Raw genomic sequence first — 27,217 nt, 5'->3', positions numbered from 1 at the left:
TACTTCTCTATGTGGCAATAGGGTCTTGCCTTCACAAGAGCTGAGCTGTCTCGCCACCTTTCGCAAGACACCAACCTGTGCTTGTGACTGAGGCAGTGCCGCCCATGCCCTGTCTTTCTGCTCTGTGGAAAAGGATTGGACACCAATTTCCCAGATGAAACTGCAGAGGAGCAGAGCAGGCAGCTTCTGTGCGAAGGAACAGGAAATCGAAACTGTCTTCTAGACAAACAGGAACATCCATATCTGATTCATGGACTTTTATTACACCTGTTAAAATTTCTTAAAGTAAAAAGGGGGGAAAGCACTTTTTTGAGTAAATGCTTTGAAATAAAGACCAACACACTTCATTTTAACAACTTTCTTTGAAGCACCTGTTAGTTTTGAAAAGAGTGTTTCCCTCAGCTGGAAGTAACCTATGTCATTAAACATTTCATTTTAGACTTAATTTTATATACATTATTTACAGTTGTTATCTTATAGACTGAACCCCTTTTTTTTGGTCAAGGGAGTTGATTCTTCGTACTTGGTAGCATGATTGTGTTAATCACGTATGTTTTGCTCTTGCCCCTTATGTTTATTTACATTGCTCTAGCAGCACTACTACAGAATCAACTTCAGAGTTAGAACTGGAAAGGTTTAAAATTAACATGGGGATTCCCCTTCAAGCTGAAAACAAACTTGTTTTCAACTTAAAAGAATTTCAGACTGGATTGGCGGTATTCTACCACAGAGGAGACTTAGTATTATATTTATCATGGTTTCCCCAAACAGCAAACCTTCCAAATAAATTCTATGAAATTAATCTCCCACATCAAATTAGATTCTGCCCCACCCCCCTCCAAAAATTAGATATGCATCTTTTGGATTTAAAAAAAAAAAAAATTTTGCACTTTCCACTTCCTTCACTGCAAGTTTAATCCAAAAGCTTACCAGCATTATTTCCCCCCACCGCAGACCATCACCCATGGTCAACCTTTCCCACCAATTAGAGCAACTCAGGTTGAAAGTAGTAAAAGAGAGGATGAGAGGCATGGCAAGACAGACACCTTTTGAAGTCTCCCTCCAGTGACAGAGGAAAGGAAATTACTTCATGAGGCTTTTACTACCAGCTTTTGACAGATAATAATGCACACACCTATTCTATAGCATGCCTGGTACTGGTTGCACAGGAAAAAACCCAATTAAACGGAACTACAAGATAATCTTATTTCACTATTATTATCTTATTTCACTATTATTATTTCACAATTATGAAAAAGATTGAGGAGCAATCTGCTTTGGCTTTGGCCTTGCTACTGAAAAAAAATAGGAGCTCCAGTTGCAAAATGGCCTTCTCCCATTTAAAAACTTAGAATGATGGGGAATTAAAAGATTAACATCAGCAACACATTTTAGACAGCATATGCTTTCCTCAATCCATCTTTGATTTTTGTCTCTCTGATAATTTAATACAAATGTCTCTTTAAAAGATTGAGCATTTGAGATTTTGAATTTACTTTGAGAATAATTATCTTGGCACTGTTTTTCCCTCACTATTATGCTTGGGGCAAGCTATACACTCAAGCCCTTCCTACCACAGAACTCCAACATCATACAGTGATTTTCTACGCAGCTGCGTGCTCAGTGCTGGTACAGAAAGACATCTGCCCTAACTATTACTTCTATTGTTTTCCACTAGAAAGAATGAGCATCGCTTTGCTCCTCAGGATTCTCAAGCACTTCCAGAGTGCACAAGCACTGGTTACATACTGGCAGTACCTTCAGCAACAAAGGCAGGTTTTGTCAATTTAATCTCACTTTCATTATAGTTTGAGGATACTGGGTCTACGGACAATGCTCAGTCAAATTTTTTACATCCTTTTTTACCTCTGCCCTAAGCTGCTAAAATGGAAGGACATGTTGCCCCTCTGCTGTCCTAAAAATTAAGAGACTCCTGCTGAGCTAATCTCAGGTTTAAAAAAAGAAAAACCCAAACCGCAAAACCCCACCACACCAAAGCCCTGCAAATGAATTTATCCATCGCTCTTTATCCTCTCAAAGAAGTTAAAAGTTACAAGCTTTGTTGATTCTCCATTTATTTTGAGAAATATAAAATATGAAAACTACTTTACAGTTCTGGCACAAAAAATGATGTTGCAATAAGCACAAGGTTTGTTTTTACAAATAACGCTTTATATCTTTACCATTTAAAAGTGCCTAGAGTTTTTCACAGCAAATAAACTTTATTCACCTATATATTTCTTCCTTATTAAAATATTAAATCTATTAAAATTGCACATGAACACCTTGGTGAAATAAACTAGAAGTAAATTATAATAAATCTGTATATAAAGCAAACAGTCATTAGAAACTACATGGAATGGAAAAGACTATCAAAGCCTAAATTGAATCTTAAAGGTTGACCAAGAAAACAAGAGACAAGACAGCAACTGATATGGCACAAGTGATTAAATTATTGACAATTAGACAGTAAGTAGAAAGTAAAGCCTATTTGAAGATCTTTGAGGATCTAATACACTGCTAAAACATTTCGATGCAGAGGTTTTTTAACATTTAAACTGGCAAGAGTTTTTCAACTGCTAAACATTTTTCCACAAGATTACAAGGCATCTCCTTCACTTTATATTGGACCTTAAAATGAGTACATTGGTAGATAGAGAATGTGCATAAGAAAACAAAATTTACACCAAAGGTTGCTGTAGTTGACAATTTACCTTGTTTTGACAGTAAAACAGTGGAGAAGTTTATCAGCTAAAATTAACATCATTAACTTGCAACAGCAGAAACTAGAACAATGAAAAAGATTATTCTCCTTGCTTTAAAAAACATACCTTGTTCCAATCTCCACAGTTGCTGAGGGGTTCAACCTACTGTTTCACTGTCAATACAACTACTTACACTATGCAAAATCAGGTCTGCAAAACTGAAGCGTCTGTAGATCAGGGCCATAACTTTCATCTGGTAGTTTTACTTCTCCAGATACTTGCACTGAATTCTATCAGTTATGACTGGGAGGTGAGCGGCAATCCAAGATGTCCAACCTGAAAGCTTTGAGGCCCAGCTGCCATAGTGTTGTGTGTGCTCTGACCTTCTGGGTCATGTTTCTTAAACGCAAACCCTTTAACGTTCCAAGCTGAAGATCCAAAAATTCAAGTATCCAAAGGCTTACTGGTTTTAAGTCCTGACCTTCAAGCTTGTGCTAGTATCAAGTCACTTAAATAAGCATTTCTTTCAAACTACAACACAATCAATTCACCCATTGTGGTATCTTTTCCACGTGGTCAAAAGAATATTTGATTTGCATCAAAACAAGAATAACATAGATCATAGGGTCTGAAGAAGTGTTCCAAGGCCAGGTTGGATGGAACTTTGAGCAACCTGGTCTAGTAGAAGTTGTCCCTGCTCATGGTAGGGGGGCTGGAAGGAGATGATCTTTAAGGTCTCTTCCAACCCAGACCATTCCATGATTCTATGAATAGCATTGTTATGTTGCTTTAAGAAACACAGTAATGTTGACAATGGATGAATGATAAATGCTCCTTTATGTCATTCACATTAAGCAGCACAGGAAATACAAATGCACACTAGATTTCTTTGCACTGAAGCCAAGCCGTTTTAAAATGCAGGAATACACTATATTCTCAAAATCAGTATTATATTATAGGCATGCACAACCTCACATATCTAAACAAAATCAGGAGGCAGGACCTAAAACACAGGCTTTGTGAAGAATTCTACAGTGTCTCAACATTTGCAATCTAATGAATCTTCACCATTTAAAATGATTTTTTCTCTAGAAAAAACATATTTATAACCAGGTATTAAAACAAGTTTAGTCTATGTGAAGAAAATTTGAAAAGTGATCAACCTAATTCAGAGAGGGGAAAAATAGCCTCAATAAATTACATTCTAAGGTTTTCCAGTTAACCATCTAAGAATTTTTATCTCAGTTTAATTGAATAACTCTTCTTAAATAGATACAGAGAATCTCTTAACAAAAGCAATCAATTTTGCCTATTTTGGTTGTTAAATATTACTGTCAAAGAAGTGAAAGTGCCCAGTTTTACACATAATTTTAGATTCAGAGTACTGAATGAAAATGGAAATATGACATTGAAAACACAGCATTGCTAACAAATACAAAATATGCAGCTTTTGAAAAAAAAAGCAGCTCACAAGGCACTTATACTATAGTGGTCCATTAAATAAACTGTATACATAGTGCACCCTTAAAACATCATTATGCATCAAGCCTTTTCAGTGTTAAACAAGATTTATTAGAAACAACCACTGGGTTCTGTGTATTCTGAAGCAGTTATTGAGCAGCCTTGTTTCATATAATGTAAATGAAACAAATTAGAAGTGGGTCATATAAGGAGAGTATTTTATGTAATTTCTCATGTGAAAGCTTTTCCGTGCAGTGATAAAATACAGTGTGGAAGGCCATTCTGACACACACCTCTCCCCACTCCTGACCCTTCTGCCCTAAAAAGCTACATTCCTGCTACTGGAAGAGCCCGGCATTTTAATTACAATTGATTCTATCATCAACTACTGGTTTGGCTCATTGTTTGCAGCTTTGAAATTAATGTGCATAACAGTAGCATTAAGCCACTTTCCTTTCCAGAGCAAAAACTGGCAGATTAAATATCTGTAAAAATTGTACATTGTTTCAATGGCTTAAAATGCTGAGTTATAACTGACACACTTGATACTGGTTTGATTTTTTTTGTTGTTGTTGTTCTCAACATATTTCAAAGGCCAGAAGAGCTACAGACCCGATCACATCTCCTTGCATTTCTCTGTGGGAACGGGTTCTTCATCTCCCTTTAGAAAATATGCATATATTAAACCATACTTTTTAATTACTCCCACACTGAGAAAGCATGGATTATACAAACATATTTGTGATCTTCAGGTTTCCACAGTCGTATGTTGGACAGAATAAGGAAAGCTGTCATTGACAGAAGGATCTGTAGATTGGCCAAAGGAGAAGTTAACATTCTAAATCAAAAGCAGTCCCAAAATGTTAGCAAAAAGTACCAACTTGTTCAGGGGACTTCAATCTACTTCAGCCCAGTCTGTCCTGGTACTTATTTCATCCATAAGCACCAAAGTGAGGAAACTTAAGTATTTGTCCAGAATTACCACACATCGTCCATTCTCAAATTCTACTCTGCAGATCACTTAACAAGCTCTCCAAATTCTTTCCAACTCAAATCACCAAAAAAAAAAAGGTATCTAATCCTCATTCACACTTTTGCATAGTCTGGCATTTTCTGGATTTGTACTTTTGTTTTTTCTTTCATAGCTTTTGAGGGGACTCCTCTGTCACACATGCAAGTACTTCCAGCCTAAATCCTTCAGGAGCAAAACTGAGTCCCACTTAAGCAGCAAGCTGTCCAGGACCGCTTGACATTCTTCTTTCCACTCAAAGTAAAGATTATTCAGTTTTATCTGCACTTTCAGATTTTTCCCTTTGCATCATGCAGCGACGAACTATGCTGTCAAAACTTCCTAGGTAAAATAGGCCAATGATGCGAAAAATGCCCATGCAAACAACCTGGAAACAGAGAGAAACAGCTTTCAATTCATTTTGGATCCCGGATTGCATCGTATTATTGAGTCGTAAAATATAAAAAAACCCCAAGTTCTAGGAAGGCATGTTATATAATCTTCAGAAAACAAACTTACCAAACCAAGCTAACTATGTAACAGTTCAGGACTGAATAGCAGCTAATACTCTCAGCTCAGTCACCAACTTGCTGCTTCAGCTTGAAAATACTACTGCAGTTTCCTAAACCCAAGTGCCACAGTATTAACAGCCCTTTGATGAAAAGATAATCCATTTTTGCATCATGTTCTACATTCTGATATTATTTTATACTACCAGAAATTATGACAACAGGTACTTCCCAAATCCTACCTGCTGAAGACCTTCAGTAATAGAAGTGACTGGTGACATTCCACTTGTCAATATTGACAGCATGTAACCATCTGATCCAACTGAGCTGTTGAAGTTCCCTTGCTGGATGGAAGGATTAAGAAAACAAAAAGTAATTTTCCCAGTTGTGGCAAATCATGATGTGTCTTATTTCAACAGTTACTCTTGATGGAAACAGATAACTAATATCACTAACAACAAATATTTTATTGTAAAAAAATATTGCCACAATTAAGAAGCAAAATACTCCAGAATATTTTGGGCTATACAGCAACATTCCAAAAGCCATTCATTTAAAAATGGAAAAGGAAGCTAGCTTCTCTTTAGAGAAAGTGTGCTAAATAACTGCAGATTTTTACAAGATATAAAGGCTGTAAATTTCTTCTTCAGGCATGCTTACTTCTATAGAAAATACACGACAGTCTTCACAGCTATAAGTGTATTTCAGAAACAGAATGACACCCTAATCTATCAGATCACCAACCACTACTGTAATTGTATGACAAATACAGCTTGCCTTTTGTTAAAATTAGCTTTCTTATCAGATGAGATTTGCAAGGGGGTGTATTTCAAATGCAAGGTAGCAGGTTCTCTTTCACCTACATCAAGGATTTTTAACTGCAAGACACAGCTAGCTAAGCAATTCAGAGGAGAGAAAGCGGGGGGGTGGGGAAGACACCAGGAAGAAACCCCAAACACCAAACAACTTTAATTACTTAACAGTAAAATTGCAGTTCTATAGCTCTTACTCCCAAGCTTCTCTCATCTGTTTTCATTTGACTTTATGCCAGAAAACAGACTTTCTGAAACATTGTGGGACTAAATCTATGGAATGTGGAAGTGAAAGGAAAAGGTGGAGTTCCTGATTCAGGGTTAGGGGTAAATCTATGCAAAGTAGTAGAGGTTATTAGATCTGATTATTTCCCAACACATGCCTGAGAGTACACAAACACTTTCTTGTTTTCTATCTCTCTGCTGATGGCCAGAGTGCATAAAGACCACGTCTGAACTAACATATGATCCAAAATGTAGAAAGTATGGTATAAATATAACAGATGCTTAAGATGAGAGAGGAGATTACTTTTCCTTAATCACCAGAGAACAATACTCTGTTGAGGTAATACTCTCTTTTATAACAAAATCAGACATAATTTTGTGTTTATGTGCTATATTTGTGAAAACACTGTAAAAACTCCACAACTGAACACCTGCTGTAGATGTAAACCATGTTGAAGATCAAGAGTATTTGGAACTGCAAAGTAATTGCACATTTTAGGATTCAATCTCTGTGCTTTATGATAATGAAATTTCATGTTTGTTTCTATTCTGAGGTGCTTTATTAAGCAGGCAGGCATTCCCTAGCACAAAACATTGAAAAAAAATCCTCAGAAAGGCAATACACTTAATCACTCATAAATCACATACTTCAGATATTAAAAGCCAAAAAGGGTCAACTGCCTTCCTTTACTGTAAAATTATTTTTATATTAACTCATCAAGAAAAATAAGAGTACAACAAGCTTTTGAGGTAAGACAAATGGTATTTGATATTTAAAAAGTCAACAGAGTCTAGTGCTTTCAAGTCAGTCATAATCCATCTTTGAGACATTGCATCATACTGATGCATCATTTTATTCTGTCTATATACAACTTCAGATACCTTTTACTTCTGGAGAGACTATAAAATTGTTTGTGGGCACAGTGGCAAAAGAAGAATAAAGAAAACAGCTCTTGTTCAAACTAACCTACAAGGACTGTTCTGTGTTCATTTGTTTTACATTTAGCATAGCCATTATCTTACAGTTACAGTCCTAGTCTCTTCAACACAGAACATGCTCAAAAAACACAATTTACTTACTATGGCATCTTTCACTATAACTCTGGCAACTTGTTCTGCTTGGCAAACAGATGAGGTTTCAGAAATCAGCTTCGTCTCTAAGGGCTTTAATAGAAAAACACCAGTTTAAGTTTGACTAACAATACACAGAAGGGGAAAACATGGTCAAATTTTGGGTTTGGGTCTTTTGTCACGGGTGACATCGCTGCTAGCAAGCGTCACCTAAAACACCCATTTAAACAAAGGTATAAGCATGTTCATAAATAATAGTCCAATTTTACCAAGGGAAATGACAACTTATCCTTGAGTAGTACTTTTTTGCATATAGTTTATTACTACCATGAAAGAGAGGTTTTTTTCCCTCAAGTATTTTATTTTCAGAGAAGCTATCAAAACACTTCAACTATTTTTCCTCATTACTTCCAGCAACTACAGGTTTCTCATCATCAATTTAAGTACTACAGTAATTAAATTTCATAGAAAAGAGCCTATTTCCCAATATTTGTAGAATTATGAGTTCTGATTTCATCAACCAAGCTCACTGAATTTTATTTTTTTTAATATGCGTATTTTAAAGGATTGCCAGTACAAATCACATGCAAAAAACCTTCTACATGCATTCCTACAGTGATACGGCTCATGTCATCAGATCTCCATTTCACAGCCCCTTATTTACTTTTGAGCTTACTGGCCAGTGTCAAACGAATCAGAATGAGATACAGTAATATCAATAGTTATTCAAATACTTTAAATCTGGGAAAAAAAATAGCAGCTGTTCAGGAGCAACAGCTAAAGTTAATGACATGTTGGGAATAAGGCAGGCAGAAATCAACCATTAAATGCTTGATCTGGCTACTCAGCTGGCCAAGGCACAGCTGTCATTTGTGAGGCAGCTACCTCAAAAAAAAAGCTTACTGAATAAACACAGGAAAGCTGTATCCTAGCTCCTGACATCTTCTTTTACTATATTCAATAACTACAGACAAAAATAAGGAGATGCAAGATGAAGGCATATGTTCTAAATAGTATTAAATATTAACATTAATTCAGTAGTATTAAATAACAGCAACAATAAATGAGTATCTGAAATGTCAGAGCAATGCAATATTGCAGAGATTTAAGGTACACTATCATGCTAGGAGCAAGTCATCCGAAGAGGTCATGTAGGCTAAAACAAAGCAGAAATCTCTCCTAAAAGACAGAATATCTTTTTGACAAATAAGATAAATCTGTCTGAATCTCTTTCAAAGAGAAATCTTAGATGAACAGTACATTCTCCTGGTGCCTGCTGGTGCCCTGAAATAGGCTAAAAATCCTAGAGAATATGCAAGCTATACAAGTATCTGCAGATGTCTAATTCTGGCACTTTATGTGGATGTGTGGGAGTATACATTTAATACAGAATATCTGTATCAAGAAATGATGAAGTAAGAATTGTGTTATACAATCCCTACTGATTCCTATTCAAAGGGTGAAGACAAAATGGAATTCAAACTCAATTTCCAATTGTACGTGATGGCGCATGTTGAAAAGACAGCCTTAGATACCAGATTTCTAGTTCACAGTATGCAAATAGAAAATAAAGAGATTTTTTTTCTGGTTACCTGAAAACAGGGTAACCTGAATGTGATTTTTAGAATTATATTTCACATGTATGGACATGGCAAATGACAAGAGGTGACTAAAGGTCAAAACTTTCACTTTTAAAGTAATCTAAATAAAAAAGGGCCTCCTGCTGCTGACACATCCTTTTGAAAAGTGATACTGTCATTTTCACTATGAACACAGTGCCAGAGAGTTTACTTTCTACTGTAATACTAGAGAACAGCCATTACTGAACTGGGTCATTACATGCATTCATACAGTATGATCTGATTTCAGGCTCCACTGAAGGAACTGATGTTTACTTCGATCTGTCACATCTATCACAACAACCATACATTATCGAAGATGCAAAATAGGAATATCATAAGCTTTAGTATCAAAGCAAATAGTGATTTTACAGTTTACCACCCCACAGCAATATTCTGATAGCACGCAAGAACACTCTGGAATGTTTCAGATCTCAAAGGCAAGTATTAAAGCCTCAGAACAAGAAACTACACAAAATTATCCTACAAGCTATATAACTCTGAATAGTTAAAAACTGGTAAAATTGAAGTGTTTAAGAGTACTTCTTAAAATCCTAATATGTTTAAAAACACTGATTTCAAAAACTGAAGGACAATTTACCTTTGTTTTACTTTCTTCTGCAAAGCCAGGAGTATCAGTATCTGGAGGATAAGCCACTGTTACGTAGACATTGTAAGGTTTTACCTGTGTTTTACAAAAGCATTAAGTGTTATCTTAATACTGACAGCTTTTACATGTCCCTTATAATTTCATCAATTTCTCTTGTAATTAATAAGTTCAGCAAGAAACAATTCAAATTGCTTCTAGATTTAAGTACTCAGCAATTTCAAGACTTGCAGCTTTGTCAACTGAGAAACAAAACAGCAAAGATTTTAAAAAGGTGGTTGGGGTGCTTTTTCTAATAAAATTCCCTAAAAACTTTGCAAATTATTTGATGAATCGTGGTGGTTTTCAAGACACTTAGGAAGAATATTAAAGTAGTTTAGGTCTATAATTTTACCAATTTAAATTTCTAAAAGAAGACTAAACCACTGTCAAATACCAATACCAAACATTTATAAACACAAGGCCAAAAAGGTTTTCACCGAGGAAAAAAACCAACAAAAATGTAAAATTCAAATTTGTTATCTTTAAGAGGTATACTCAGGTCTCAAGGTTTTTCAACCCATGGTATAAACTTGCAAGAGGTCAAAGTCTAAGGAGACAAAAACTAATTGAAAATGTGAGGGAAAATTGAAGGTTTTACATCAAGGATTGTGTTTATTTATGTATTTGTATGTACATAGAATTTGTGTCATAGAATTACATTACTTAGTGCAACCCTATTCAAACTGCTACAATGCAAATCTGTACCACAATAAAAATTAAAAAAAAACCTCTTAATGAAAATATTCAGAGGGCTACCATAAAGCAAAATGTTGTAAAACACTGGATATTTTTATTTATATTATGAAACATTCTATATTGAAAACACATCCTGAAATACCACACCACACACCCATAAACACCCTATTTTTAGTCTTGGATAATTCAGTCTTCACAAAAGTATCTGTCACCAGTCAGAAGAAAGACCCTTGCATTCACACTGTTCTATTTGGCAGACCAGAAGTGATTAAAGGCAGTTTTATCCCATATTCTTATCCTGATCAAGGCATTTGACAGGGACTATGCAAGGGTCTGGAACCAAACAAAGGCATTTCATATATAAACACATAATTACTCAAATATATATTCTTCACAGGAAAATGACAAAAGTAATCTTCAAATTAGTTTTATCTCTCTTACTACAATGTACTTACCCACCTTGTTCCACTTTACAATGAAAACAGTGTTTGTTTCATTTTGGTCTTAAACATAAGCTTAGATCACTGCAGGATAAAAAGCTCATATATATTAAAATATAGAAGGGTAAGTGACTGCAAACCCGATTTTTGTTTTGGTGGACAATCCTCAAATTCTAGCTTAGGAGTTTTACAGTTTATATGGTTCACATACCACTTACCATGGACACTCAAACAAACTGGCAATCTCATGCATCCATGTGAGATCTTCAATACCATTTTGCACTTAGAACCTTGAAGAAGGCTTTAAATCAAAAGTCTTAAAAATCTATCCTTTTAATTAAAATAAAAGATTTAAAAAACATCTGCACATGTGGTCATACTCGGTTTTAGGAACAGATTCAATCTATTCCCTCTTATGCAACTGAAATCAGGTTAGTTTCTGCAACCCATGCAGAGCAGTAGGATTGTACTGCTGATGAGCAAATGAGGGTAAATAACACACAGTTATTAGCAATGCTGCACAATACAAAACCCCCTCACCCTATTTAAATGAAAATGTCCTGTGCTAAACAGAACAGTTAAAACAAAATTGTTTATAACCAGAATTACTTAAAATCATTGCACACATACCTCCATTTGCAGGGCTTCAGCCAACCCTCGAAGAGCAAATTTCGTGGGAGAATAAGCTGTATATCCAAACAGGCCTAACTGCCCAGCCTGAGATGATACAAAGACAATCCTTCCCATTCTGCGTTCCTTCATGGTAGCGATTACTGCTCGGCTTGGGTAAACACTACCCAGGTAATTGACTGCCATTAATCTCTGTACAAACAATATTAATATTGGAGTATTTGAGCCTCAGATCCTGAATTCTTCAGCTGTTTGGTCTTATTTATCAAAAAAACCTACTTCAGTCTGCTTTAACAATCAAGTTCTCCAGATCTGTTCTAGCAAAAGAAACAACTGTTTTCTATTCTACAGCTTCATAAACTAACTGTTTTATAGCTAAAAATCTCACTCCAAGCCAAAAGAAATCCTATAAGTCTTAATAGCATCCAGGATACTGATAATACTGTGAACCATATGGCCTTGAAGGAAAAAAGAATAATATTTCAGGGAAAATCTAACCTGAACAGCCTCCAGGAAGCAATCCACTTATACATGATGCATGAAAACATACTGAAAGTTTAAAGAGCTTTCTAAAACAGGAAACAGGAAAAATGCTATGTATTTACACATTTCAGAGATTTTATTCTTTGCCAGGATAAAGGGAAGTCTTTAATTTCATTCTCTACAAGGCATAAAACGCAACTGATAGCCCATACAAGCAATAAAATGGATGATTCAAATTTATTATAAAATTATGCCCATTTAGTATTTTCAAATGATTCAGCATTGTCTGTAGATGAATGGAGGCCTGAGGGCTGTGGGCAAAAAGTAACCAAAATACAGGTGCTTTGGGGTGGCTTTTTTGTCTTTTCATTAGAGCAGCAGCTTCTCAAGCTGAAACAATTCATGCATCTCAGAACTGAACACTGATAACAGCTGCATTTTCCTTGAACAGTTTAAAAATATTTTTTAAAAATCTTCAACAGAAAAAAATGAAGCTATGTGAAATCCTTAGGGGAGAAGTTAGAGGCAACCTTTGCAAATCTGAAGAGATTCTGCACAAGCTAGCACAAGTCAAGTATAGCACTGTTCAAGTCTGCAGACATGGGAATGCAATCTAATTGTTAGAATGGTTAAATAAGAAATTATCATATGATGAAATAAAAAAGTATGCTCACTCACTTCAAAAGAATTCACTTCAATATCCTCAAATTTTCCTGTAACTGATGTTCCTGCACAGTTTACAAGCATGTCAACTGGCCCCAACTTCTCCTGAGCCTGGAAGAGGGGACAGAGGTTAATATATTCTTTATGAGGAAAAAACCTTCCTATATCACCGTACCAAACAAGGAACTATTTCCAACAGAAATATAACACACAGAGATAAGTTTCTTAAGGTATGTAGGTGAATCAGTTATTTTCTCACCTGTTTTAGAACATTCTCCACCTGTTCGTAGTCTTTAGACACATCAACAGAAATACAGAGTACAACCTAGAAAAGGAAAGTGAAAACACATTTTCACAACACACTAAGTCCAGTAATTGTTGACTTAGAGCCTTTCAAAATTAAACAAGCCCAATGACATATCTTTTACAAAAAAAAAAAAAAAAAAAAAGTCTTTTTGACAAGATATTCTGCCTTCTGGCACATTGGAGAAAGTATTTTCTGCTACCTCCAAGCTCCTCCCCATCACACGCAGGTTCTAGTATAATAAAGATTGCATTAAAAACAAACAAGCACCTCATGATCTTCAAAGCAGTGACTCATGTGCAAAGTACAATTTCTAATTTACTGTACTAAGACACAGTAACTATTAACCAAGTTATTTACACAAAGTTTAGTAAAAGCTATTTTAACTAAGACAATCAAAATTCCCCAGTGATATGTTTAATTGTCAGCAGCTAAACCTAAGTCAAACCATTTGTATGGCTTAGGCTCATCTTCAAAGAAAAAATGTTTTTTTCCACCTTATAGCAAGGCATGGTTGCAGTGTTACCCTGAAACGGCAGCACCAGCACTACAAAAAAAATCTGTTCCAAAATTTAGAAAGCAAGTGTTAAAACCCTGCTAATTTTAGTACTCACAATGCATACTACCTCTATATTTCATGATATATATTTTTTTTAAGAATAGTAGTAAACCTAGGTGCATAATATTTAATTGGGACACCTCAAGGACAAAATGAAAATAAAAATTCTATGAGAAACTGACTCATTGCACAGTGTCATAAATATCTAAAAAAGTGAAGGCATGTGTACATATTTACATCTTGTCTGAATATCAGACATTAAAGGGTTTAGTTTGAAAGACACAGAAAAATTAAAATAACCAGGGAAGAAAGAAGCAGAGGGGAAGGGTGGGCAGGCAGGATGAAGTAAAACAGATTATACTGAGATGGGTTTTTTGCAGCTAAAAGTTAGGTCCTGTTTTCCTTGAAAGTTACTGACTACTTTCAGCAAGATGGTCTCAGAATCTAGGTTTTTAAACACCTTCAAATCAACTTCTGGCCAAAGAAAGCACTGCTTCTTTTGGGTTACCACTTCCAAACTGTAAGATTGCTGCAAACACCAGGCACTGACAAATAAGCTACTCTCTCTGCTAAGCCATCAACAGAGCTCTGGGGCAATTCCTCATCTTGAACAGAAACGCCATCTCCTATTGCAATAATAGGAGGGATTCCTGTATTCTTATTCCAACTTCTATTCTTTCTGTTACTTTAATTTAAAAGTCAGAGATTAAATAAAACAAAGTCATGAGCAGCCATTAATAAGTATGCTCCTGACCACTTACCATGGAGCACGTGGGCAAACACAAACACACACACAAAAAAAGGCTCACCACAGTGTCACTAACTGCTTTGGCAGCCAGTGATTCGTCAGTCCTGCCCCTGGTCAGACTGTGACACTTCTTAGCTGCATAAACAGAATCTGCCTGCCATTCCTGTGCAGCAGGTTGGCTATTCCTGCCTCCCAGCATTGTGTGTAGTTGGACAGCAGAGTAAACTTGTGGCACAAGTTATTGGCAGGAATCCCCTTAAGGCATTTATTACATTTTGGAAACATTTATCTTTTTCATAAGTTTAAGAACAAAACAGCAGCTGAATGCAAACAACATGGAATTATCATTTGGATGTCTTTGCCAAGATCAGTGAGGAGATGAAGTAAATCACAGTTCTCTATAAAAATTGGAGCAATTTGTTAATTTAACAGATTGCATAGATTAATTACACTGTGAACAACACACTCGGGAACTACCACGGCTTTTACTGACTACTATCATGCTTTACAATTCACATCTTTGCTTCTATTATTATACATTCTTTCTGCTACCATATACTAATTACCTTTACTCCAAAATATGGACCATAGACCCACATCTAGGACACTAGAAGTAGCCTTATGCCCAGTCCTGCTCTTAACATTTTATTCTAAATATTGCGTGGTGTTGGATCATTAATAAAGCTTTTCCCAATAAAAGATCAACTCAACTGCCAGTAAAGTAAGTGAGAATATTCTAGATTAGAAAAAGGATTTTAAAAATACTGGAAAAAAACCTCAAAGGGTAAGGATTTTGCTGCAGTGCACACCTACATCCATAGAGGTTGCACCATCAGTACTCTAAATCCCAAGCAACCCTGAAACATTAAAGGTACAGATACGCCAGGCTCTGGTTGTCAATGCAACTTGGTTTCAAGTATGTATCCAAGAGCTGAACAGTGACAACATAGCCCAAAAAAACAGTAATCTTTCCTGAGGATCTCTGCCTCTTGACATGGGACCATTCAGTGTCTTCAATGCCACAGACAATGAGATCTGCAGGAAGCTTGCAGATGACACCAAGCTTGGTGGTGCAACTGACACACACGAAAGACAGGATTGCCATCCAGAGGAACCTGGAAAAGCTTGAGAAGTGGGCACTTGGGAATCTCATTAAGTTCAACAAGACCATTTCAAGGTACTGCACCTGGATTGGGGCAATTCCCCTGCCCACCCCCCCCAACTGATGCAGGCTGTGTGATGAACTGATTGAGAGCAGCTCTGACAAGAAGGTCAGAGCTGCTTGGGGGTGCTGGTGGCTGAGAGGTTGGACATGACCCTGCCATAGGCACTCCCAGCCCAGAAAGCCAAACATGTCCTGGGCTGCATCCAAAGCAGCGTGGCCAGCAGGGCCAGGGAGGGGATTCTGTCCCTCTGCTCTGCTCTGGTGAACCCCACCTGGAGTGCTGCATCCAGCTCTGGAGCCCCAGGAAGCACACGAACCTGCTGGAGGCCGCAGAAATGACCAGAGGGCTGGAGTACCCCTCTTAGGAAGACAGGCTTAGAAAGGGGTTGTGTAGCATGGAAGAGACTTCAGGCAAACCTTACAGCTGCCTTTCAGTATCAAAAGGGGGCCTACAAGAAAGCTGAAGAGGGGCATGTGATGATAGGATAAGGGGAAATGGCTTAAAACTGAAAAACAGTAGGTTTAGATTACATATTAGGTAGAAATTCTTTACTGGGAGGCACTGGCACAGGTTGCCCAGAGAAGTTGTGGATGCCTCATCCCTTGAAGTGTTCAAGACCAGGCTGGATGGGGCTCTAAGCAATTTGGTCTAATGGAAAGTGTCCCTGCCAAGAGCAGGGGAACTGGAACGAGACAATCTTCAGAGTGTCTTCGAGCCCAAACCATTCCACAGTTCTGTGATCTACTAAAGGTAACAGCCAGTGTATGTTACCTATACCAGGCATCACCCTTCTCTACAGCCTTTCAGTAATCCTTTTGTACAATCTCTGTTCATCTACTGTCACTTTACAGCTTTTGATCTGTTGTTCCAGCACCAGCTCTGCCCCAGACTCCCTGCCTTCTCCAGTTCTGTTCTTTCCATTCAGATCAGTCAGGCTGCCCTGAGACCATGTCCGCAACCCAACAACAGCTACAGAGGGGCCAACCTGCCCACCACCTCCGCTGCCAATTGCTTAACCTGGCTGCAAGCCTGAAACTGCTTCTGCAAAATAAGTCCTAGTCAGTCCACAATGGAGCTTGCTCAGCCTTGAATGTGCTTTTGGAGATTTTCACTGAAACTCCTAGGGACATGCACCACCAAATAATAGACTTTTTAGAAGTCAGCATCTATCAAGCTAGGACAGATTTTAACAAGAACATCCTGACACAGTGTTTGACAAGGGATTAACTATAATGATAAGCTTGGAAAACTGCTAGAGAAGCTAAAAGAAAATGGTTATCAGGATTTGTTTTTTTTTTTTAATGGACAAAATACAGCTTCTCCTCACCTCAAATGGCTTAGATTTTCAAACAAAGTTGATCTGAGTAAGGCAGCATGCACAGAAAAAAAAACAAACCAGCTTCAGCCATTTGACAAACATGTAAGAAAGCAAAGACAGAATCTTATCTTATAAATGGAGGTATTAAAAAAATTTGTATCAGCTACTATACTAACATTTTTGCCTGCAAATATTCAGCTTTTTTCATTGCTTCTTTTCAACAGAATATCTAGTTTATCAATTCAAATCTCTAAAGTTCTTGAGAACTTTAAACTAAGTTCTCAAGTGTAAGTAAATTATCAAATCATCTGGGACTGAGGGCCCCCTAAAAATTATGGACAAATAAATTACTTTTATTTGTGATCATGAAAGGAACTTAATTACTAAGTTACTTTTATGATCAACAAAGTTCTGGAACACAAGAAATCAAAGATGTTAATAGTTTCAGTACTATTTCCCCTCTCTTCTTCATTATTAGTAGTAAGAAAAAATTATTTTACTATTTCACCTCAACGTTGCATGTTTTGAACACAGCAAGCCTAGCTATTCCAAGCTAGTACTTCTGCAAACTCTAAACCATTGCCTTCATGCATAAGTGCGTTACCTATTCAGCAAAGCAGCTTCTGTGTTTAGAAGTCTCTGAACTTCACAAATTTAACTTGTGTAACTGGTACAGTAATTAGTCAGGAAAAGGAACAAAAGTATGACTTAGTGAAATAAACCTAGGAACAAGCAACTAAACTTCTTTCCCAAGATAGATGCTGTATTTATGAATTGCAAAAAACATGGTATTTGAGGGAAAAAAATTGGTTCTTCCACTTCATTTAAAAGAATAAAATGCTTATCAAATGACAGTAAATTGCAGCTATCCAAAAAAGCATTCTACACCTACAGATGAAGACATCTATTCCTAAGAAAAGCAGGCTAATGCACTAGCTAAGCAACATCAAATATAGCAAGAGCTCAGAACATCTCATGTAAACAGACTAGTATTCCTGAATCCAAATACTGAGTCCTCGCTCAGTTTTGCCAAACAGCTTTGTTTTAAATACAGGACCAGTGAACCGTGTTGTAGTCACTGTCTTAAACAAAACACACAACAGCCCCTCTTGGCAGTGATCTTACCTGCTTGTCATTAACAGAGTACTTTTCTATTTCCTTCTTCGTCTGCAACAGCTTATTCTGAAATGGACACAAAGACAACTGAAACATAGTTCTGAGAGCAGTATTAGTCCTCAGTACTTCAATAAGGCTTAAACCCAAAAGCCCCCCAAAGTTATCCTCAAATAGTTACAGCATTTTACTGTCATTTTGAAGACTTACAAAAATATGAAAACATGAAATTTATCAAGAACTCACTTCTTTGTTTTTCACTTTGTATTCTAAAGCCAGTAATGACTTCAGTAGATTTAATGCTTTTGTTTCATGCTACAGAGGGCACCTAACACTCTAAGTATTGATTCTTCTCCTTTATTTTGGCTCTATTTTATATTTATGTGATATTACATAAACATTCCTGCAGAATAATTACTGGCATGAAATCATCAAATCCCAAAAATCTGGTAAATTCAAAGTGTAATAATCCTTTCAGGAAAAATTCTCTTAATTCTGACTACATTCAAGGTTATGTCAAGTAAGCTCTCAAGTGTAAGTAAATTATCAAATCAGCTGGGACTGAGTGCCCCAAAAAAATTAAGTGCTTTTGTTTCCAGAATAATTAGGTTTTTTGCAACAAATAAAACAACAGCCTGTTATGAAAACAGAGTAATTTCAACTAAATTCTGAATACCTCTTATTTAAAAAACAGCAACAAAAAAAAAACCAACCCCAACAAAGCAATGCTTTTTCTTCCAAAACTGTCTTGATGAAGAGTTTTCCACTAGTGAAAAATATGATATAATGCTGATTAGACACCAGTACAGTTTGTGAATTTTAGAGATGATTAAACTCCCACATGTCACTTACTGTAGGGAAATTCCACAGTTTTAACCAATATAGGGGTTTTCTGATTTTGTGCTCTGGCACAAATCTATACAATGATATAACAAATGCCAAGAACAAAAGCAATAGCACTGGAAAAGTTTTAAGGCAAGCTAATCACAAATTCCATATTGGGCTATGCTTCTTAAAAAGGCAGCCACCTCTGCTATTCAAATGCATTAATTTGGAATGCTTAGGGTCCCCTTAAAATATACACTGAAGAAGTATGAATAATTACCAATTCCAAAATTATTCCCCACCTATACAGATTTTGTGAACAGTTTAGCTGGTAAAATTACATGTACACTTACCTCATCCCTTGCAATCAGTGTTATGAAAGCACCTTGCTTATAACATTCAATAGCAATACATTTTCCAATTCCACTGGAGCCTCCAGTTACCTAAAAGTTGTTTGAAAATACCAGTGTTAGTCCACTGTTCTCATCCCTTCTCACATATACACGAGTCAAATCACATGAAAATTCTAAAAAGATACTGAGGTTAAAATATCCCCGATGAGATACAAATACAGGAGATGCACTAAAGCTAGCTTATTATGGAGTATGAATGAAACATAAGACCTGAGCAGATCAATGAGCCTTTGTTTCTACCCTAAAACCAGTTTTACCTCAGTGGTAATTTTTGGTCATTACTGTTGTCAGGCATACTTAGACCACTCCCACGTGGGTGCCCATATGTTCCATAGGCTATTTCTAAAAGCATGTTGTTAGAAGTTTGAAATCACTATGAATGCCAAGATAGTGGCCACAGTAGAAATTACTTGTAAAATCAGCTATTGCAGATTGTTTTCTGAAGATATAATGTAAACATAAAAAGAAAACGCCTTCTTTCTTATTAGAGGAAAAATCCCATTAATTCAACAATTGGCCCTTTGTAGTATATATTTTCAGTCCCTCAGTCAGAACCCTGAACTGCCCCCATTCCATCCTGCTATTTCAGTTTAGTGGGGATGCCAGCATCTAAACTTCCACAATCTCTTCTTCTTCCTCCAAGCTGTAACACGTGCTTTATACACAAAAAGGAAGTTAATATTTCGTTAATATTAGGCAAATATGGGTTGATTGCTACAGTCCTGCATCATATGCTGCAGGAATGTACCCTGACAAATCATACCAACATACAGGTGAAGGTCACCTTACCACCTCTCTCACTACCCTCAATAAACCTATTTATGAACTGCACGTGGAACAAGATGTAGGTGACAATACTGACCTCCCTTTTTGACTAAAATAAAAATGTCTGCCTGACATCTTTAGGTGACTTGGATCAGTCTAAATCTGCATGTGTCTTTGGTTCTAGGACACTGGTATCTTTCTTACATACCCAAGTTATTTGGATTTTCCTTAAACAGCATATTAAAACTCATATTGAGAAAACATTGGAACAAAATACATAGCAGCAGTTATTTTAAAGAAAAACACATTGATGAAATGAGTTCAGAAGAACTGGAAGAAGATTAAATTCAGATTTCTTTGGAAATCAGCACCTTTTGCTCTTTATCAAAACCTTTCCAAAGACTCCAGTGAAAGGTTACCTCCTCCATTTTAAGAAAATGGAGCCATTGAATTAATTAGTGTACCAGCGAAGATCCCAATCTCTAACTACAAATCCTATCAAAAGCCTTGTGTTGTCTCCTCATTAGGTAATGTCTCAGTTTTGTTTTCAGAGATGCATTATCCTCCAAATTCTTTCCATTCCTGGAGGCAGTGAAGTCAGAAGAGTCAGAAGTACATTCTCATGAGTCACTAAACTCTTCTTTCATTTGAGTATTTTACCACTAGCCTTCAAAAACAGCTTAGTGCAAATAAAATAATCCCAGCAAAGATTTACGACACAATCCACAGTTTCTGACTGGTTCATCTTGAGCCGTAAATGGGCGAAGAATGGGCATAGCACTCACAAAGATTAATTTTGGCACTTAAGGCTTCCTCTGTTATTAGAGAGAACTGCTTCAGATTAACTTCTGACTGCAAGATCAGCTTCACACTACCCAAACCTTTGAGGATAACTCCAAGATGTGTGTCCTGTTCTGGAAATGCAAAACTGTGTCTGTAGTATTATGAACCAACAACAATGGATTTCAGAGTAAATAAGTTCCAAAGAGTATGAGTGTCAATTATTGATTTGTGACTTCAGCAGAACCACAGAATTAATTTAATGATTAATTATGGAAAGAAGCAACAAATACACTGAAATTCTTAAAATAGATTGCAATATTTCAATACATATCTGGAAAGGTTAAAATAGTTCGATACATTCAGGCAGCCCTCACACATTATGTGTGAGATGCTTCTACAGATCAGCAGCAGGTACACCAGCACTAATCAATGGAAGACTGCTCCAATTCCAATTTTTGGTGAGACAGCTGATTCACCAGCTGACTACCAGCACAAACTGGCAGCTATCAGGAATGGGTCAACTACACCAGTGCTTGAGGAATTCTCTGCAGGTGAAGGTACTGGCACCAAGCCTCCAGCTTGTCAAACAGCGCTAACGTTCACTTCAGAAAGAAAATGTCTGAAGTCATGCAAGGAACAGAAAAAGGAAGTTTTTATTTACAGTCACACCCAAGAACACCGGATAGAGCTCATGTCAGATTGGTCAATGATAAAGTGCAATATCAATTAGCTGGGAACTTTAGCATTTAGGTGGGAGGCTGCTACAAGCACGTGGGAGGTTGTTACTAATCCATCTTTAAGGAGCATTCACCATGAGTGCTAATGTAATTGCAAAAAAAAAAAAAAAATCCCCAGCACCAGTGAAAAGTTTGCTTTGTGCTATAATGAAGTTAACCTAAACAAATCTTTGAGGTCTGTTAGTTATGTACGTTCCTAACACATGCTCAGAACTAACAGAAGAGCACACACCTACTCTGTTAAAGACAACATTATTACAATAACACAACCTTGTGGCCAATGGTTCTACACTGCTGCTGCATTTCATTAATCCTGGACATTTGAATTGCCACTAATCCCATTTTTAAATTTTACTGTAACTCAGCCTCAGAGGAGTTACCAAAAATAAAAATCTGGCTGCTGCAACTCAACTCACAGATTAGTATTTTGACAAGAAGGCACAATAAAAACTTAGCATCAATTCAGATCTTCAGAATGCAGCACTTGAACAGTGTTACTGAGCTGTTTCTATGCTTAAAAAGAACAGGTACCAAACCAGGTATGACAAAAAGTGCCTGGCTCCAACTTGTTGAGCTATGATCCTTGAAAACAGAGTTAAATTTTTAACAGTCACAGGATTTATTTCCCCGTTATAAGTGGAAACAGTGGTGTGATGTACAGAAAATTGATCTATTAGATCTTCAAATCTGAGATACTGGAAATTCATTTCATTTGATGAGACAGTCCAAATCCAAATTAACTGAACTGTCATCAGGAATGATCCAAGAGTTGATATGGCATCTCCAATAGAACTTAATAACTTTCACTCAGAACTGAACGCAAGCTGGCTTCATGCTTTTAGACTGATAGAAGGTTCTCTGATAGAAGGTTCTACTGAAATGGAACGTGTCTTCAATCTGCTCTAAGTGGTTAGCACGCCTGACTAGACTCAGAATGACCTCTTGTTGAACTACTTGGATGTGTCCAAACCACAGATCTTGTCACTCCCAACACAGGAACGACGGTGCTGAGACACCAAGATGGGCCTTCCTTAAAGCTGACCACAGTTACCAGGCTGGGTTCTGCACAGAAGTGGGGAAATTACTGGACTAGAGATGACCCACGTGTAGGAGGGTTCGGCACGATCATCCTGAACTACATCCATGTGTAAAAGGGCCCTTGTCAAACTGAATGGGAGACAGTCCCAAGCAGGTAATGCCTTTTCATTTCCTGCCATCGCTAATCCGGACTTTGATAACTGCATTCATAACACTGAGACCTCAGGGGTCTGGGTTCTTCTCAGAAATTCAACTTGGTTTTAGAAAGATTAAGGCTGAAACAAGGGGAGAAGCTCAGCGTTCACATTTCAGCAAGGAGTTTTTAAACATCACTCAAGAACTTTTGTAGAGAAACTTAAGAGAGAACATGTACAGAGAGCAGGTGTAACATCCCTGACAAAGGGCAATTAAATGTGGTCCGAATGAGCCTAATGCAAATGCAGCAGTGGTGACTGCCTTAGCCTATTTTCACATTCCTGTCTACTTTTACAGCCAGTTACCAAAATACTAGCTTATTCTCACAGAATCTGTGACATGTACTAGTTTGTAGCCCGAGACCAAAGGAGATAAAGCCAGTGGCAAAATAAGAAATGTATTAAACTACCTTCTGAACCACAAAGCACAAAGAAGTTCAGCACATGAAGCTGAACTGTCTATAGCACAAAAGTAACTCTTACACTCTTTCTTTGAGAATGTTTTCCTAGTCATGCAAGAAGTAAAAAAGTATTAATCATCTAAGAAGCATTTTGTTTAAAATAAGCTAAACCTAATGCCTGAGCCAATTTAAGAGCAGAGAAGGCCCTTATCATTTAATGGCGCTAGCTGGAGTAAAGAAAACACACAGCCGATAAGGATGGCAGTAGGGGAGAGAGGGGGTGAGGAACCCACAAGATTAGGTGATGAGTAATTTGGAGTTCTCTAGACTCTCACTCTGAAGAGCACTTCTTTTCTAAGAAAAAGGGACTCTTATAATTCTACGATTTCTCCAGAAACCATGTCTCACCTAACACAGCAAGGGCTTCCATCATGCAAATGCACAAATGACTGCACAAAGAGAGGAAAACAAAACAAAAAAAAACCTCAAGTTTTCTGCTTCAAATTCCTATCCCAAATGGCAGCCAGAGTAAGTTACTTAGCCATAACTCAGACATCTCCTAACTATAACTGCTAGAAGTAAAGAGAAATAATTTTTCAGAAGGATTTAAAGAGAAAAGAATGCTGACTTAAGTTGAAAATTCCATAACTGGTATGTAACAGCCTCTGAAAATGCTCAATGACCTTCCTTCAGAAATGTAACACATTTCATTACACTTTCAACAGACCCCCTAGAAAGAAATGTTTCTAGGGAAGACTGACTTTTTCTGCTTCAGTAAAGCAATTTATTCAGGTATATTTTGAAAAATTATCGTGTGCAATGACAATCACTTGCCCTCTTGAAAGGTCTCAACTAGCTATATACACAATTTGCAGGTCATTATTCTTTTATTTATTTCAATAGTGGGTTTAACTTAGGCCTGATACTTAAACAGATCTTGATTTTTTTTTCTGTGAGAAGACTTCAAAGAAGCCCTTACATAATGTTACGGTCCTTAAATATTTTCATTAAGTCTCTCAGTCATTTCAGTAGCAAAGAATGTTACACCACATTATTAAAGAATTCACTTTACACACATAACATGGGAAGTCTTCTTGAATAGTATTTCTGATTTACATTACCATCATCCATGCATGACATTAGGGAATCTGAAAACCACAAGTACAAGTGTCCAGCATTATTAACAGCATCTACACATCTAAGAACTAGTGACCTTCAAACCAACTGTTCCATATTTCATTAGTTTGCATAAGCACTTTAGGAGCATAACCAAAGTCAAAATAAAGCAAACAGTTCTACAAGTGGTGACATCAATAAAACTGTTTGCCTGCAGATTTGTATTTGTATCATCAAGTTGGATATATCTTACAGCCTTTCTCTTCATCAATAAATTAATATAGTTAGTTTTCCAGTTGAACTCCTAATTTTACAGGACTCGCAGGAATACTGTTTTTCAGACTTCTATTACTACCAAATTGAGCTTAAACTGCTAATTAGCAGCAATGGTTACAGGGAGGCTTCTCCAACAAAAACAGTCTCAGCATTTTCAATGTGAATTTGTTTAAATGAACCCTTCTGATTGGAAGAGCCAGCACAGTAGCTTTTTAATCACTAAACAGAATGAACAAAACTCCGTGTAATCACTGCATATATAAATAAATAAAACCAACCAACCAAAATCCATTTCACTTTTTATGTTTGCTATTCTATTTCTTCACAAAAGTCACAGAAAGTGCGTAAGTCTCCCTCCTTCACCTTTGCCTCAAGAATCATTACTCCTGCAGGGAAAGAGCCATAACCCAAGAACGTTAATGCAACCTTGAACACACCTCATGCAGAATATGATGCTGTAAAGCCAGTTACAGCACCCAAGTTAACACCTACTGCATAAGGCAACTGGGGAGCACTGTTGCAACTTGGAAACATCTTAATCATTCTGGGGACAGCTGCATCCTCCAAAGAGGAACTCCAAAAATAATAATGAAAAAAACAAAGCAAAACTACTCACAGTAAATTTAAACAAGTAAACTGCAGCTTCTCTGCACAGAACATACCCTGGAGATCTGGAGGTAAACTTAAAAAGCTAATTCTAGGACCCTGAATCTTTTTGAACTGCTTAACTTATTTGCTGTCATGTACCCAAATTCACTATTTTGTGATGCCTCTGAAAGCACCTGGCTGGTATTCCCCTTTTTTCTGTTCCCCTCTTCCCAAGCCACACACTCATAAAACTTCCAGTGATGTACTACTCATGGACTCTTTCAACAGTATGCTCTTCCAAAGACTTCGTTCTACCATCTTGTCAAAATATTGCTCAAAGACATTCATATCTATGTGTTTAAAGATGAAAGGGCGCCCAAGTGTCATCTGACCACTTCCTTTGTATTGGTTTTTCCATTTCCTCATACCTGACTTGGTTTTTTAGACCAAGGAGATAATAGATTTGGCCTTTGTTTTATGCGTGTGTACACACACCACGTCACTACCCCGGGAGATGCTAATAGAAAAGAAAACTCGAGGTAACCGGTGGCTTGGAGAGTACAAAAGGAATGTCTCAAAAAGCCGGCGCTGAGATTGGAAGATGGTGACTCAGACCATCGCCTTAAGCCAACCGGGACACGCAGCGGTTGTCAGAGCCATCGGGACAAGTCATTTCCTTATCACCCGGGACTTGTGGCTCCCGGTATTTTGGTAGCTCGGGGTGCCACCGCCAAATTTCCGCGATTCTTCTCGGGCCCGCGGGCACTCCCAAGGCTGGCACTGCCCGGCCGCCAGCCCCGCTCCGGGTGCCCCCGAACCTCCCTTCCCCGCCGAGAGCCTTCTCCGCTCTCCCCGCTCCTGCCGCGGGATCCCCGCAGCCATACCCCCGGCTGCCAGCGGGACACTGCCCCCAGCCTGCGCCCCCACCTCGGAGAAAGCGGCTTCCTTCCCTCCCTTTCCCGGAGCAGGGCGGGCGGCTCGGGAGCCATCCCGCCGCCTCCCCCGGCGCCGAGGCCGAGCGGCAGCGCCCGCCCGCTGCCTCCTCCCGCAGCGGACCGGGACGGCGACCATGGACCCCCGCGCCGTGCCCTTCCCGAGGGGCGCCGCACTCACCACGACGTGCGCGCCGGGCAGCTTCAGGCACTTGGGGCTGATGAGCGGCGACACCATGTAGAGGAGGAGGACGAAGGCCACGATGAAGGCGGCGGCCAGGAGCAGCATGGCTTGGGCTGCGCCGGCGGAGGAGAGGCAGCGGGCGAGCGGGATGCCGAGCCCCTCGGGCGGGTGTTGCGGCGCGGGGGGTCGCGGGGCCGCCCGTCCGCTGCCCGTGCCGCGGCGGGACCGGCGGGGACGGCGCTGCCGCGGCGGGAGCGAGCGCGGCGCGGAGGAGGCGGGCGCGGGAGGAGGGGCCGGGCCCGGCCGCCGCTCCGCCACCCGATTGGCTGCCGGGGCGGGGCGCGGGCCCGCGCGCCGCCATTGGCCGGCGGGCGGGGGGCGGGCGCGCGCGGGTTGGCGGCGCGGCGGGGCCGGGCCCGCGCATTGGAGCCCGCGGCGCTCCCGGGGTCAGGGACGGAGGCAAAGGGCGGCGGGAAGCGGGAGCCGCTCCCGGCGCGGCGGGCGCCCCCTAAGGGACAGTGGCGGTGCTGCGCCGCCGCCCCCCCGGGTCCCTGCCCGCGGCGGCTTCTCCGGAGGGCACGAGAAGCGGCCCCGGTCAGGGGAGCCCGGCCTTGGCGGCGGAACCGGCGGCAGGGCAGCGTGAGGGCGGGCCCGTCCCGGCCCGGCCCGTGGGCTCGCTGCTGCAGCCCGCCCCGAGATGGGCGGTGCGCGCCGGCTCGCCGCGGAGGCGTGGGCGCGGAGCTCGCCCTGAACGCCCTGTCCGTGAGGAGCGAACTGCCGGCCTC

The 27,217-nt window shown here is 38.9% G+C and overlaps 1 protein-coding gene across 1 annotated transcript; it reads right to left on the bottom strand.

Annotated features, from left to right (window-relative positions):
* Positions 1 to 2,057: 2,057 nt before the first annotated feature.
* Positions 2,058 to 26,626, bottom strand: KDSR (3-ketodihydrosphingosine reductase). The gene is made up of 10 exons (XM_053988882.1): positions 26,430 to 26,626; positions 19,359 to 19,448; positions 18,193 to 18,249; positions 13,232 to 13,297; positions 12,988 to 13,083; positions 11,827 to 12,018; positions 10,013 to 10,096; positions 7,802 to 7,885; positions 5,927 to 6,028; positions 2,058 to 5,563 (listed from the first exon to the last, which is right to left on the bottom strand). The coding sequence occupies exons 1-10, from the start codon at positions 26,535 to 26,537 to the stop codon at positions 5,444 to 5,446; spliced, it is 999 nt and encodes a 332-aa protein (XP_053844857.1). The 5' UTR covers positions 26,538 to 26,626; the 3' UTR covers positions 2,058 to 5,443.
* Positions 26,627 to 27,217: the final 591 nt, after the last annotated feature.

The sequence above is a fragment of the Vidua macroura genome, chromosome 1 (genome assembly GCF_024509145.1).
Source record: "Vidua macroura isolate BioBank_ID:100142 chromosome 1, ASM2450914v1, whole genome shotgun sequence".
Classification (NCBI taxonomy): domain Eukaryota; kingdom Metazoa; phylum Chordata; class Aves; order Passeriformes; family Viduidae; genus Vidua; species Vidua macroura.
This window is presented reverse-complemented; position numbering and strand designations above follow the sequence as displayed.